Source organism: Diachasmimorpha longicaudata, chromosome 6 (assembly GCF_034640455.1).
Source record: "Diachasmimorpha longicaudata isolate KC_UGA_2023 chromosome 6, iyDiaLong2, whole genome shotgun sequence".
NCBI lineage: Eukaryota > Metazoa > Arthropoda > Insecta > Hymenoptera > Braconidae > Diachasmimorpha > Diachasmimorpha longicaudata.
Window position 1 is genome coordinate 7,204,800 of NC_087230.1, and position 14,703 is coordinate 7,219,502.

Sequence of the window (14,703 nt, forward strand, 5' to 3'; positions counted from 1 at the left end):
GATTTTTTAATCGAAATGTTGAATAAGGAAATTACTCAGCTTAAAGAACACATCAATCACTCAAATGAAAAATGAAATTCGACGCAGAACAAAAAGAATAGAAAATAGACGTAGAAAAGAAAATTAGAAAATTTAAAATCTAGTGAATTTCCAGCGGGAAAATTCTATTAAATATTTCAGTTTATACATGCACAAGAGTGTTGCGAAACTCTCCTGTAACGACCGAATGAACTGTTCGTTGCAGCGAAATGAAAGTCGCACGTCGGGCCGGCAACAAAAAAAAATTGGAACAAAAATGCTCAATGCTCAACTCAATCGTGCATGTTGTACTCTCTCACTCACTTTCCATCTTTCCCTTCACCTTCGGAGTTGACCTCCATGGCTCTCACGATTGTTCACCCCTGGGTAATCCGTTCGAAAGTTCAGTGAAATCCATAACTAGTCTGATTCCAGCCGTCTTTACCTACTCATCGAAACTAAACCCCAATTCGGTCGATTCCCTCCATAATTTTATTTCTATTCCACTCCTTTTATTCCGACATTTCGCAGTTTTTCCGCGCAACTAACTGAATGATAATATTCTACAGAAATTTATTTGTAAATTAAATCCCCCGCGTTCTCTATTCCCGAAATAAATCATGCGAACGATTTAACGTGCATTGATGTTTGAATGTCTATTGATTGCTCCTGTGAAATATTTTTCCCTCAGAGAAAGTGAAAATTCCCCGAAAAAATAAAATGAATAAAATATCCCCGAGAATTCATTGGGATTTCCCATGAATTCCCTCGATTCGTGTAAAAAAAATCCTGAATATCTGGCGCGTCAACAGGACGAGAATCCTCGTCCTTCCGGGAAGTGGTGCCCCCCCTCGTCGCCCGGGAAAATGACCGAAAGTTCGATTTGTGACAATAGCGGCCCAGCCGATATCTCCCAGTGAAGACGGCGCAGTTCTGACAAGTAGCGTCACAAGAACGGGATATTGAATGGTAGCTCCAAGGCAACAGAAGAAGAGAGAAAGTTGTAAGTACAAAATCCGAGTGAACCTTACGTAATTACCGACGGGAACGCCACGAAACGCCGGCGCACTGTATTCCACAATTTGTTGTACGTGCAAGATGGCTGGAAGGCCTCAGCTGTGGTGAAGAAGAGTACAGTGGGGGCTGAGAAAGTTGCACTAAAAACAGTGAAAACGTGTTTCAAGATTTTTTTTACAATTTTCTAATTTTTCTCCGAACAACTGCCATCTCACCAAGGTGCCTAACATCATCAAATGGTGAGTAATTATTACATTAATTCATTAATGAATTTTTTGTTGTCTTATCTCGTGCGGTACTTGTGCCGGAATGTTTGGCGGGATGCTTTTGAAAGCCATTCGCATTATCAAGTTTTATTCCGGTTTTCAAACTATTTTCCACAATTCGTGAACAATTGTAGGGCAAAACGACTGCCTATCGAGGAAATTTCGAGAAGTTTTATCTGTGTAAACAGAGGTGAGCGATAAGGAGAGGTGGAAAGACGGAGAATTTCAATTCAAACGAGTTTTTTGTGCGTCAGATGGAAGAAAAAATATGCAAATGCAGGAAGATATAAGGAGACTTTGTTTTATCTTTTTTAATGCACAAGTTATGGGAGAATTTTGTTTTTGCGCTGTCGATACAGCGAGTGATAGCCTCTATTACGCATTTTTTTATCTAATCCAAATTGATCGAAGTAGATTACAGGTGTTACAACTGCTACCTTCGGAAGTAGCGTTTTATGAAGGACAATGATTTTCTCATTTGAGGGAAATAATTTTGTCCCACGAACAAAAATGCGAATAAAATTATCTCCTTGACCATTCGCATTTGTTTAGTAAAGCAAAAAAAAATAAAGAGCAAGAACGACACTATTTATGAAACATTTCGATTCTCAAAATTTGCAATAACGTTTTGTTTTCTGAATCATGTTTTTTTTGTTATTTATTATTTATTTTTTAAACTAGGTGATTCATATCAATTGTTATGTCTCGCAGTCATTTCTCGAACAATGGTCAATGATACTCCACTATTTACACTCGTCATGTCACTTCCGTATTTTCACAAAGCGAGTCGCTTCCGTTTTTTAAATTAATTTAAAAAAAAAGGATCGAAAAATTCTCTGCAGCAACAGAATATTTTTTCCAGTTACCCAACGAGATTTTTTCCCCCAATTAAGAACGCTCTTTCCGGTTAAACTCATCACCAACAGAGAAGAATCTCCTTTCCATGAGAAAAACCTTCCACGATGAATCCAATGACTCATTGACACGATGAAAAAGTCAAAAGACTCCATTACAAAAAAGAGTTTTGATTTCACTCGCTCTCGCAATCGACCTAATCCTCCCGGTAATTATAATTATGTCTCTGCTCGAGTGTTTCCGTCTCTCTACGTCGTCAGTCTCCCTCCGACAAACCGCAAATCTTATTAAGGAAGAGGAGAACAACTGCCATTAAAAAAAACTCTTGTACGCAGTCGTTGTGTCACGAATAATGAATAGTTGGTCTCCCTTGTGGTAAAGAACGACAAGAAAAATTTATTTCTCGTGGAATCAGATCGATAAATCTCAGTGACCACTGCCCCATATTCGGACTTTTATCATTTCCACTTCTGATTGACATCCGAGGGAACGAGGGTAGCACGACTCGACCACTGGATCTCACCTTGTCACTAGTCAATATGCCTCGAAGGTGGGATAATTTTTTCTAAAATTCTCGACTCAGGTAGAAGGATATGACTAGCGAGGACGTATGTGGTTTATTGACGCGCAGGGGTTTAATTTCATTATGTGGAAGTAGTCATTGGATGGGTGGGGGTAGTAGTGGATAAGCCGATGATTTATTGACTTCTGAATGAGGCGGAGAGGCCACTGAATGACTCCGGGTACAGGAAATATTGATGAATTGTGACTGAAATTTTCCGAATTTCCCGGAAATTCCAACCGATTTTCCATTTCCTATTTTTCCACATTCATCAAGGTTTTTGGAAAATAGTATTCTTATTTAACTTTTTATTTCTGTTGATAAAAATATTCTTCGCGTCAAACATTAACGAAAATAAGACGCTTAGTTCAATCCTCCGGGTAATCCGAATGCCCCAGAACTATGACGTCTGGACGAATTCAGAAGAGCGATACGAATCAATCAAGAAAACATATTTTTCCGGATCAACGATTGTCACGAGACCTTTCAGGAATCCTCTCTTTCTCGGTTCTATAATAGTTCCCACCGGATATCGCTCGACAGTTTCTGTATTGGCCCTCGGTAAACACAGCAGAATGAGAAAATCGCTCTTCAAATCGCAGGTAGAAAATATTCAAAACTATCATAACGTTCGATTCTCAAGATATTTTCATGTATTTCGTCACTCAAAAATCAAATTAAATAATTATTAATTAGTTTCTAGAGTAGAAAGTCCAAATTTCCTAAAATTTTCGAGTTAATTCATGAATAATTCAATCGTAATTTGAATTTAAATTACGATTGATATGTAAATTAATATTATTTGAGTTGAATTAAGTTGATATTATTTGATATTTAAATATATAATATTGAGGATTCAACTGACAGTATTGGGAAAGCGAAATAAAAAAATAATTGGATATTCATTGATTAAAAAAATATAATCGTGATAAAGTCTCTCACCACTCGTCTTCCAAATCGAAACTTCGAGTAACACCTCGAGCTCTCTTTTCGTTCCCGGAGAATATTAATAGCTGCACGATCGTAATGATATGATCTCGATGACAAAATATATGTGCTCGGCAAATCTCAAGTGTCCGGGGATCAGTTCACCCCGGCTTGTCGGCCACCTGTTGCCTGAGTGCACCTACATATGAATATTGACATACGTGACATCAGTTGGTTCGTATCATTGTCAGTGACAGTGATCGAGTTTCTATTGTCTCCGTGAAAGGGAATCAATTACTCCGATCGTCAAAGCGCTCTTGGGGACTCGTCATGGTGATGCAAATGGTATCTCTAAAAATAGATAAGAACACAAACTAAATAAAAAAATGGGGGAAAATAGGTGAAAGGGCGGAAACACTTCCACTTCAGGTCGGAACTTGGCGTCGAATTCTTATCTTCCCTCGACCTGGAGTGAACTTTGCGTCTAGTTCCACTGACCATCACGATCCTCATCGTCTTATCATTCGGACTCAAGTAATCACGATACGTGAAAGTTAGAGACAGTCGTCAATGCCACGAGTGATGAAAACATTTCTTATCGAGTGGATTACTTTATCTTCAGGAATTTGCGAAAGATTTCGTCACTCGTCGCTTGATAGAATATACTAGAGATGAATATTTTTAGAGGAACGAGTAATTGATTTGAGCTAATTGGTGAGATTGTCAACACTGTTGCATGACTGAAAACAAATTTATAGAAAAAAAAAATTTGAAAAATTTCCAGTTTATCATTTGGAAAATAATTTTAGTTTGCAAACGTAAACAGAGTGAGTGCGACTGTTGAACCTTTAACTGAGTATACGAATTCGTAAGGATCATAAACAATAAAACGGAAGGCTCATATGTGCGTAAAAAAAAATAGTGAAAAATGAAGAGTGAAACGAATTTTCCCGTTGGTATTCTCAAAGTTTTCTAGAGCGAAACGTCATTTTATTGTTATTACCATTCCATTTTCTCCGCGAATCTTCACTCAGCCCGGGATTTAGATCCTTAAACCCAATATGCACTCGTTTATTTATTTGAATTGCATCATGCATTACACGCCGACCGCGCTTTCGATCCTCGCGGTGCCGTTATCCCGTGTTGTTCATTACCGCGATATAAACTTTCCGAAATCGATATTCCCGCCGTCCTTCATCCCTCACGGAGAGCATCTCGATATTACAGAGGGTCCAATTTCTCGGGAACTATATGCGCTATTACTTCGATTTTTATTATGGAAATAACCGCATACATTATTCAGGCATAGTATACATTATTAAACATGTTTGACTGAAATCTCCGATGGGCTCTCAGAAATTTCTTGACACTTCCGTCACTGCGTCGTCTAAATTTTCGATGTGACTTTGAATTCGATATCAAGTAACATTACAAAGGAGAAAAAAATTATTAAAAATTACGTGTCTGTTCCGTAATCTGCGTCAGTTACGCATTTTTTCACTGAATATTTCCTACTTTTTCTGGAAATTCTTCTGCAATTTTTACCGAATATTTTTTTGACTGACAGATAAAGTAATTGTTAAGTTTTTTTTTTTCGTGTAACCCGTTACGTTCATTACGATTGAACCCTTGAGTGAACTTGATAAATTCTGTGACAAGTATGCCGATAAACCCGAAATAATTACCATGGTCTTGTTCACCTGCAATTACTCGTCGATTGGTGTCGATTGATCAGGACGAACGATCAGATGTTCCCGCCGTAGCGCCAATAAATCCGGAAAGCAAATGTCGGCCGTGTGGTCACATTATTACGAGGGCCACGCGCTGAAACAGTGTCATAAATCAAATCGGCAAATGTATGTGGCGCCTACCTTTTTTACTCACAGCATCGGCAATGATAACAAAGTGACGACGATAACGCTGGACCAATAAATGCGGATACTTTGCCCTCTTGGGTCCACTCTGGCTTCTTGATCTGTCACCATGAATTCATCTGCGTCGCAAATCGGTGGCTAGTATTTTTTTAACGGTACACCGATTGACAGTAAAAGTCTCCGGCGACAGCCGAGAAAAAAGGAGAGTGAATAGTGCATCATGTTGGATCTGGAGAGGAATGTGATGCTCGTGCTGAGGACGCGACAGGACAGGACTGACAGGAGGTTGAGGCACAAGAAGAAGGCTTATCCACCTCCGATGGAGCCCCCGCCGCAGTTGCTAAATAATAATAATCTTTATACCGATTTTAATATGAACTTCAGTGAAAATATTAAGCAGGAAGTCGCCAGGAAAAAGGTAGTAGAATTGAGTTTTCAGAAAATTTATTGAATCATTTTTGCGCAGTGAAAAAAATTGTTTTGAGAGGAAAAAAGGTCTCTAGTGAAGTGCGATAGGACATTGAAATACGGATTGAAAAGTTCTGTAGAATTTAGTGGTTCGGTATAAAGGACTGGAGAATCATCAATTTTTTTGAAGCCAATAAAACGAATGCACTTGGATTGAGCCGGCCGAGGCAATTAAATATTTAAACCCTCACGAGGGATTTGTGAGGCTGCAACCCCATGAATACCTGAGAGCGGTGACAGTGTAAGATCACATAGGTCTGCCCTTTGCCATTCTCGTTCCACTTCAGAATTTCCCTCAAAGTGCACGTAAAGTGCGTCACATTATCTGAAAATAGCAGAGTTATCGCATCCGGAAATCTCTGTCTTTGCCATGAACTCACGAACTATTTCCTCAATTCAATGTTGTTGGTGAATGATTGGCAATAACAAAGGCTAAATTGTGGGAACAATTCAGTTGTAATTTGACAAAGGGTCGCATTAAATTCAATTCAAACCGCATGAACTGAAGATACTTATGACAGATTAAATTTCATTTTTATTTGAACGTCTTCTTGGATTTTCCGATTCATCAGTAAAAAATCATTGAATATTTTTTTCTATTATGTGATATATTTTAGGTGTTACACTGCTTTTGTCCCCGACAAGTTACAATTTTTAATTGAATTTGATATGGTTGGTCAGCGGATTAATTGGGTTGAAAGGATGCTCCGGTGGGATTCATGGCTCACTAGGGCTTTTGTCGTTGCACTGGCCCAAGTCTAGTCGATGCAATCGAGTTTGTGACCGTTCGAAAGTTGTGAAGTAGTTGGAAACGCTCTGTTGAACAGTTTTACCTTCTCTCCTTTGTTAACTCGATTCTTCGAATGGAAGAATTGGATTTTACATCGCGAGATTTTGGCGGAGGGTCGGAGGTTCCCGAGAACTTTTCTTTCGAAACAAAAAATTCTGAAACACAATTTGAAGTTTCTCATTCTGAGGACAACCACTGCTGAAGAATTATGATGAATTTGTATTTTATGCGGCGATGAACCTGAGAATTCGCTGAACGTTTCCGATTTCTTCTCCTTGTTTACTATAAAAAATTCTGGAAAAGAATTTCTTATCGCAAATTACGCAAATCCGATCCATAAATTCGCTGGACAATCGGCCAATTGTTTCACTAGATATTAAATAATCACCGCAGTGATAAATTCCGTGACAATCCCGAACCGCCTGTTTCACCGCAATCACCACACTCACGCAATCACTAGCTTCCAATTAAGATTAAGACTCCGCCGAAAATTAATAAAAAATCGCGGTAATGATACGACCTTCGCCGAAGGGCCAGCTCATCCTTTTGATTAATTGACGGGTCTTTCCACTCCAGTTATTACGTCACAATAGCCGACAGTCGACAGGGAGGTAGCCGGTTTATGCACAATTTTTCACGACCCGAATGCTCTTATCACTGAGGCGCTCGGTTAATTGCCCACCTTTTGCGTACAACTTACGAAGGATGCTCTACATTCCAGTATTATCCAATAACAACATAAAAAAAATTTTTTGCCTTCGCTATCTCGTGGTTTCATTAAAATTCCGTTGAGTCAATAAAAACTGTTATTTATGGGAAAGTGCCTTAATTGACAGGAAAATTATTGGCATCATTCCGTCAGTGATTATTTTTGAGATTACAATAAATTCTGTAATAAAAAAATTCACAGTTGGACATGAAAAAAACAGAATTGTTAATTTCCTATTAAAAAACAGCCAAAATTTAGTAGAATTTTCAGTTCATTCAGAAGTGCTATTGCAGAAATAAAATAAAATAACGTCTTATTTAATTCCGCGATGTGTGCCACCACCCGAGGATCATATGTCCAACGGGGGAAGGGCGACGTAGACGACGTGCCCTGTTTCACCGGAATAGAAGGCCACATGCACCGGAGGAAATCGGGTGGGGCATCACCCCACTCGCAATTTCCCACCTCCTCATTGTCTCAAAATGTAAACAATTGGTTGGTGTCACGAGTGAGGGGCACATCCGTCATCTGCATGACTGTTTCACGAAATTATGATGATTAGTTTGATGCAGAGGGCCACGAGCTCCGAAGTACCTTTGAATTCGGACGATTACTGGGTTTTAATCGTACCTTCTTCGGGTAATTAATGCGAGGGAGGTGGTTCCAAGGTCTTTACTGTGGAGGGGGGCAATCAGTTGCCCCAGTGAGGATACATTTTTCAACGTTAGTGGTTGACACTTCGCGAAACTTGCAACTTAAGTGTCTCGAAAATAACGTGATTGTCTTTTCATGAATTTTCATTTTTTTTTCTGTCAACAATTCGTGCGAATAATTCAGTCGATGATTGTTCGAAGTTAATTGCTAATTATCCTGAATTAATTGTCGACGATTGTTTATTTTTATTTACTCGGAGTGATGTAAAATATGAAGAAGTGAGTGAAGTGAAATTTCGTAATTATCGAGATATTGAAGTTCAGTTAATCCGTTGGCGTTGCGGCTCTTCAGGGTCTTCAGCCCGTGGAGTTGAAGCCGTACATTTGAATACGCGTATTGGAGGGGAATTATGGTGGACAGAGAGGATGAGAATGAGGGCGGTAGCTCACCGGATACGGTGATCGGACGGGTGGAGTTCGAGGAGGCCAGGAGGCTGAGGAATAACAGCACTTCTGGGGAGTATCACACGGCTGCTGATTCCAGCTTGAGTTTGGATACCATCGGGAGGACTTTGGAGACCGAAGCAACTGGCGATGGCACCGCTGAGGGAACTGTGAATCAGGGGGAAAAGAAGAAGAAGAGGTTTGGGAGCTTGAAGACCACCTTCCGAAGAGATAGCGGGTTCTTCAAGGGGAAGAAGAAGAGCAAGGAGTTGGAGGCACAGTCTTCCGCGGAACTGGAGATTGCTGAGAACTTGTCCAAAGGTGCCCGAATGGGAAAATTTATTAAAAAAATATTTTTCCCTCCAAATTAATGATTTTTCAAATGAGGTTCAGCCAATTCAAGAAATCTTTGGGTTTTTTTTTTCGAAATATATTTTTTTCGTACACCACAGGTGCCAGGAATGTGAATAGTTGAGTTCCTGGTTCAATTTTTTTCAGTCTCAATTTTCTGGGAAATCCAGAAGTTTAATTTTTTTTCAAAAATGAATTTATTCATTTCTTGAATCGGCAGGAGTTTCTCCGAATTTCTTGAGTCCGATCCTAATTAATCAGGGGAAATAACCAGCTCCCGACGAGGTTACAAAAATCTTCCGTTGTTCCCAATAATCTCGTCTCGTTCTCGACCTACTTTAAAAATCATTAGAAGCCCCAGTAGAGACTGTATCCAGGGCGCTAACTCATTGTTACGGTGGCTTCTCGCAGAGCCAAACAGAAGAACAGGTGCACCACTGGAGGCGAGATACTCTCCAACGCCGCCAGCCCACCAGAGTCCATCACCACCAGTCACGAAGATGATGAAGAAGAAGAAGTCCGGTTCGCTTGTTCGCAAGCTGAGCCTGAGCAAATTTCGCCTCGGCTCGAGCGATCAAGAGATACGTCAGACACCCGAGGGCGGTGACAGCAGCCGTTCGCAGAGCCAGTCCTCCCAGGAGTCGCCCAGTTACCCCGAGAGTCCAGTAAAATCTATCAAAAAAAGTGGACACGCGAGTCGGGTGGACGAGGAGAGACCGAAGGGTAGGGAGAAGAGAACAACTCCTGCAGCGACACCGACGTCAGAGAGGCGTAACCCAGGTACAACGTGGGGGCAAGATAGGGAGGAGGGAGCGGGTGCTGGCACCGAACGACGGGGAGACGATGCTAAACGTCGACAGAAACCAGATAAACTCGAGAAAACAGTCAGCACTGTCACCGTTGTACAGCGCAAGTCACCCTCGGTCACCATCAGGACCAGTTTCTCACAGGAGCATAAACAAAGTCCAGGTAAGAAGGCCCACTGGGCTTTGTCAGATGTTTTTTAATTTTTTTGTTTCAGGGACATGTCACTAATTTTCCGCTTATTATCTCTCATATTATATAACATATAATCTCTTATAATGTATTATCTACTTTTAGGAATTCGCAATTGTGAAATTTTGAAAAGTGAGAGATTGATGTTCAGGGATTTTGGAAATGATTTTATTTAACATCTTGAAATTCATTCGTTAGTTTCTAGTGTACCAATAATCTATGACATGTCCCTGGAATTGAGTAGAATTAATTACTTTTGAAAATGTTTTTCTCTTTAGGTTTTAAATTTTTTTCGAGGGCAAGATTACAAACTAATAATTGAAATATCTTTTAAAAATTGAATCTCACAATTTTTTACATTCCGACCCATAAAAATCGAGGATTATATTATTTTTATTTTCCTGGAATTTTATGCAATTTACCCCGGTATTTCTTCCAGATTTCAAGAGAGAAGATCGTCGCCCGGAGCCCTCCGGCAGGCAAGTAGTGTCAACCCTTCCCTACGCTCGCTCCAAATGGTCTGACAGTTCAGTTGACCTCGGTGGATCATCGAAGAAGCTCAAACTAGCCGTGAAAGCTGGATCAGAGTCGTCGCTGCGGACACCACCGGTGACACCGCCCGTTGAACTCCGGCGAAAGCTGTCGCTGCTCGAGGAGAAGAGGGCGATATTTCAGCGCAAGTTCTTCGCAAGCTCCGAGGGAATTCCATCGCGGGAAAACTCACGGGACACAATCGTCGGCATACGGGGATCTCCCACCCCCGAGGACATCCGAAGTGAGGACGATCCTTTTCCTGATAATTTTGGGAGCAGGCGACCATCCAAACACATCAGTGTACGCACCTTCGATATTTACTCGACCGTCGACGGTGATTTCGACGAGGAGTCCGAGGATTATCTGGAGGGGATTGAGGATCAGGAGGAAATTGAGCCCCCTAACATGGCGCTCACTGGTGAAACAACGGCTGATGTCCCCAGGACACTCAGCGTTGAAAGTGGGGTGAGAATTACTTCGGTGAAAATATAATTCAACGAATAATAATAAAGGGGCTCTCGTCTACCAGTGGAGTCGTTGACATAAATGTCTTATTATTGTTGATTACGTAAATTGAGCTGGATTGAGGGAGTCTCGGGGGACATTACAACGAGATATCTTCTAAAATTACTTCAATCCACAGTGATTACGTAATCAATCTTATATTCTCCTCATTATGTGTTGGACGATTGACATTGAGACATCACATTTTTTCTAAATTGATGTTTGTAAATTTCCGAACTTTCCTTTGACTGAATATTTGAGACCATTTTTATTGCGATCTAATTACGTTTTTTATTTAATTATATTTTGGAATGGACTGCTGCAAATTTCAAGACGATGAAATTTTCCCTGGGAATTGCTTTCCCAACTTTTCGAAAAAAATACCTTCGACATGATATCCCCCCAGAATTTAAAAACCCTAAGAAACACTCGAGTTCGCACGTAATTCTATGATGCGGATCGATATAGTTGCACTTTGCGGTTCTCGTCCAGAGTTTCGGGTTACCACCCGTGGCTTCTCAGCCTCCCCTTGTCGTTTTGCATTGAGGATGAAAAAAAAAAGCATAAAAACAACAGAAAAAAGTATGAAAAAAAAACGAACTTTGCAACTCGTTGGATGGCTTTTGCGTGCCTGTTTACCCTCACATTGTTTCCGTTCACGAAGATGAAGTCGTACACCAGGAGGGGCGGGGGAAAGGGGGGGGGCTGACTTTTTGCGAATTGTTTCCCTCGGGAGAAACTTTCCGTCACTAACACTTCACCCCAAAACCTCTCTCTCCCGTGTGGTACTCAGACCGAGATATCATTGACTGTATTGTCATACTGTTGGAGAAGAGGTGGAGGGAGTCACAACGGGAAGACCAGTGCTTTGCGTTTCGCCTCATTGTCCGAGTCACTGCTGACAATCTTGCGCGTCAGACTGTCCGTGAAGATCCTTTGGGGGTTTTCAAGAAAATTGTCATTTGGAAGAGTGCATTCCAGCTGTTGAAAAACAAATATCACCTGTCTTCACGTGGGGGTAAAACTTTTGTTTTCGGGTGTTTACTGTTACTCGTGTATTCAATATGGAGATGGACTTGAAGTTTTGGCAGACACTAAGGTTCCAAGAGCTCACGAAATGGACAGTTCGACCAAAGTCTTGGAAATGGTGCCTGGTCTGTAGTCCCAAATCCTCAATTATTCATCTCACTGATTTGAAATTGATCTGTTTGACGCGAAGTCTCTAATTAATTCGTGACATCAGATGTGTGTTTATGTTTGCGACGCGAGTAATTGCGGTTTTTCACTGCAAAAATTCGATGAATAATACGTTTACCGATTCCACTCAATTCTGCGGTTCGCCGGATCCTCAACGAGATAAGATAATGTTTGTTGTGCATCACGTGACACGCGGTTGAATGATTAATGTCAGTGGTATTGTCTTCGTTAATGTATTGTTTAACAATTTCTGGTTAATTTTTATTTTGCAGTCTACGCACAATAGCGCACCGAGTGCGGGCGTTGGTGAGAAGAGAGAGCATTTGTATAAAATACTTGTTATTGGAGAATTGGGAGCTGGTAAAACATCGATCATCAAGAGATACGTTCATCAGTTCTTTTCACAACATTATCGTGCTACCATTGGCGTTGATTTTGCGCTGAAAGTATTGAATTGGGATCCACACACTATTATCAGGCTACAGCTATGGGATATCGCAGGTCAGTTGTAAACAAGGTTGATAAAGTATAAATAATAAGCGAGGATGACAATTTATTTCATCGATGTTTGTCTTTGAAAGCCTACAGACTGTTCTGTACATAACAGCTCTTGATAAAATTAATTTGCTGAGATTTCTCCTCCAAAAATTTAACTAATAGTCATTTTCTTTCTCTTCATGACAATTCAGGACAAGAGAGATTCGGAAACATGACGAGAGTTTACTACAAAGAAGCCGTTGGTGCTTTTATCGTCTTCGACGTGACGAGAAGTGCAACTCTTGAAGCTGTGGTCAAGTGGAAACAGGATCTTGACTCTAAAGTGCAACTTCCCGATGGCTCACCAATTCCATGTGTTCTTCTCGCTAATAAGTGTGATCAGCAGAAAGAGGGATTAGTCAATTCACCGGGGAAAATGGATGACTATTGCAAGGAGAAGGGCTTCGCTGGATGGTTTGAGACATCGGCGAAGGAGAATATTAATATCGAAGAAGCCGCGCGATTTCTTGTGAATAAAGTAAGTCGGGGTATTGATTATTCAACGACGATAATTTATTGATTAGGTGGGAGAAGACATTTTTGTGGTGAAAAAAATTACGGAGAAAGGAATAAAATAAAATTGAAAAAACCGGTGAATACATCTGTGGCTTCATAATTTCAGATACTCCAAAACGACCAAATAATGAAAGGTAATGGTACCCAAGACCAAGCGGACGGTGAACGTTTCGCCCTAAACCAATCACCAACGAGTTCAAAGAAATCCTGCGCCTGCTGACAAAGTCTAATTAACCGCAATCATCCGCCCAATTTGGAGTACAACGAGAGCACGCGAGTGACTGTCATCGCGTTGATCACCTAGAATTCGTGTGACAATTACGTATTTACATTAATTATCATCTTGTGACGTGCAATAATGCTAGCCTGACCAATGGGGTTTCGATATTTCTAGTTAATGTCCATTTGCCACGTAAACTTATTTAAGGAGAATGATAGGAGAGATGGAGAGAGCAAAAGACTCTCGGAGATTATATTTTACGCCATTCCATTTGCCTAATTATTCCCCCGTTTCCCGGACCTTCACCTGTTAACTTCAACGGCAATTCAATTACGTTGGGGGAGTTTTTTCTTCATGGAAGTTGGTGTTTACCTTGAATGTCGCTTTTAGCGCGGCCTCAGTGCCATTCGTTCATAATATCATTTTTCAAAAACATTGAATTTACTTTCAGCTCTATCATTCCGTAGGTTTTTAATGAATTTTTAATGGGGAAAATACGACGAATTATTATTACATAGTTTGAAGAATTTTTCGACAAAGAATTTTCGGCATATTTATTGGTAAATTTTATCAAGTGACGTTTCTATTGACATTTTTTGGCGACATTCGTCATCAAAAATTCAGAATTAATTTTGAAACAATCGCTACAAACACGAAATTCAATTTTTCCATTCAAGGGGAATAATAAAATTCGCAAAATCGACGGTCAGTTGTTGTTTCATGATAAAATTTTATACATACAATTGAGAGAAGACTATTACGAAGATATATATGTATACACTCGCAAACGAACTGTAAAGAAAACTAATATATAAAGGCATCACTTCAGGTTCATTCGAAACCTGAGTGATCTGCTAATCTTGTAAATAACTAAAAAATTCAAGATCAACAAATCTTCCGTCGCTCTCGGTGGGTCGTAGCAATGCTTTCCCTTACTCTCCGTTTAATTAAGATATTTACACTTTTATATAACATTGTAATCACACTTTACGACTCACGAGGCGACCATTCTGAAATAGCTGCAATTTTTAGCAACATACAGTATCTTGAATTCTTTCTCTGTTCACCATAAAATTATTCCAGTTTTGTTCGATGTAATAAATGAAGACGCCATTAAATTATGCTCGATTGTTATTGTGGTTTTCTCATTCCGTTTTCCCTCCCCACTAGCAACATTTATCGTGTGATTTATTTGCCTTATTTATGGTTAATTGTTTGGTGAAGAGTTTGCGGTCGTTGACGAGATGCTCCGTAAAAATCAGACT

General features: G+C 40.2%; 1 protein-coding gene and 1 long non-coding RNA gene across 8 annotated transcripts; one reads left to right on the top strand and one right to left on the bottom strand.

Annotated features, from left to right (window-relative positions):
• Positions 1–965: 965 nt before the first annotated feature.
• Positions 966–14,572, top strand: Rab32. Of its 7 annotated transcripts, XM_064123562.1 has the most exons (6): positions 8,091–8,904; positions 9,346–9,903; positions 10,370–10,929; positions 12,438–12,666; positions 12,855–13,180; positions 13,325–14,572. In XM_064123562.1, the coding sequence occupies exons 1-6, from the start codon at positions 8,550–8,552 to the stop codon at positions 13,436–13,438; spliced, it is 2,142 nt and encodes a 713-aa protein (XP_063979632.1). In that variant the 5' UTR covers positions 8,091–8,549; the 3' UTR covers positions 13,439–14,572. The 7 variants fall into 7 exon arrangements, with proteins under 7 accessions (XP_063979638.1, XP_063979633.1, XP_063979636.1 ...); XM_064123568.1 differs by lacking the exons at positions 8,091–8,904; positions 9,346–9,903; positions 10,370–10,929 and adding an exon at positions 966–1,274; XM_064123563.1 differs by lacking the exons at positions 8,091–8,904; positions 9,346–9,903; positions 10,370–10,929 and adding an exon at positions 3,093–3,320.
• LOC135163779 (uncharacterized) lies at positions 3,146–7,601 on the bottom strand. The gene is made up of 6 exons (XR_010299187.1): positions 7,018–7,601; positions 6,212–6,932; positions 5,530–5,859; positions 5,331–5,469; positions 3,661–3,996; positions 3,146–3,264 (listed from the first exon to the last, which is right to left on the bottom strand). It is a non-coding gene; the product is annotated as an uncharacterized LOC135163779 (long non-coding RNA).
• Positions 14,573–14,703: the final 131 nt, after the last annotated feature.

What these genes read in the sequence shown, in the direction of transcription:
- Rab32 (XM_064123562.1), top strand. Translation starts at nt 8,550, where the DNA reads ATGGTGGACAGAGAGGATGAGAATGAGGGCGGTAGCTCACCGGATACG. An exon ending in GGAGCATAAACAAAGTCCAG is followed by an intron (nt 9,904 to 10,369) that starts GTAAGAAGGCCC and finishes TATTTCTTCCAG; the next exon opens with ATTTCAAGAGAGAAGATCGT. An exon ending in CGCGATTTCTTGTGAATAAA is followed by an intron (nt 13,181 to 13,324) that starts GTAAGTCGGGGT and finishes TCATAATTTCAG; the next exon opens with ATACTCCAAAACGACCAAAT.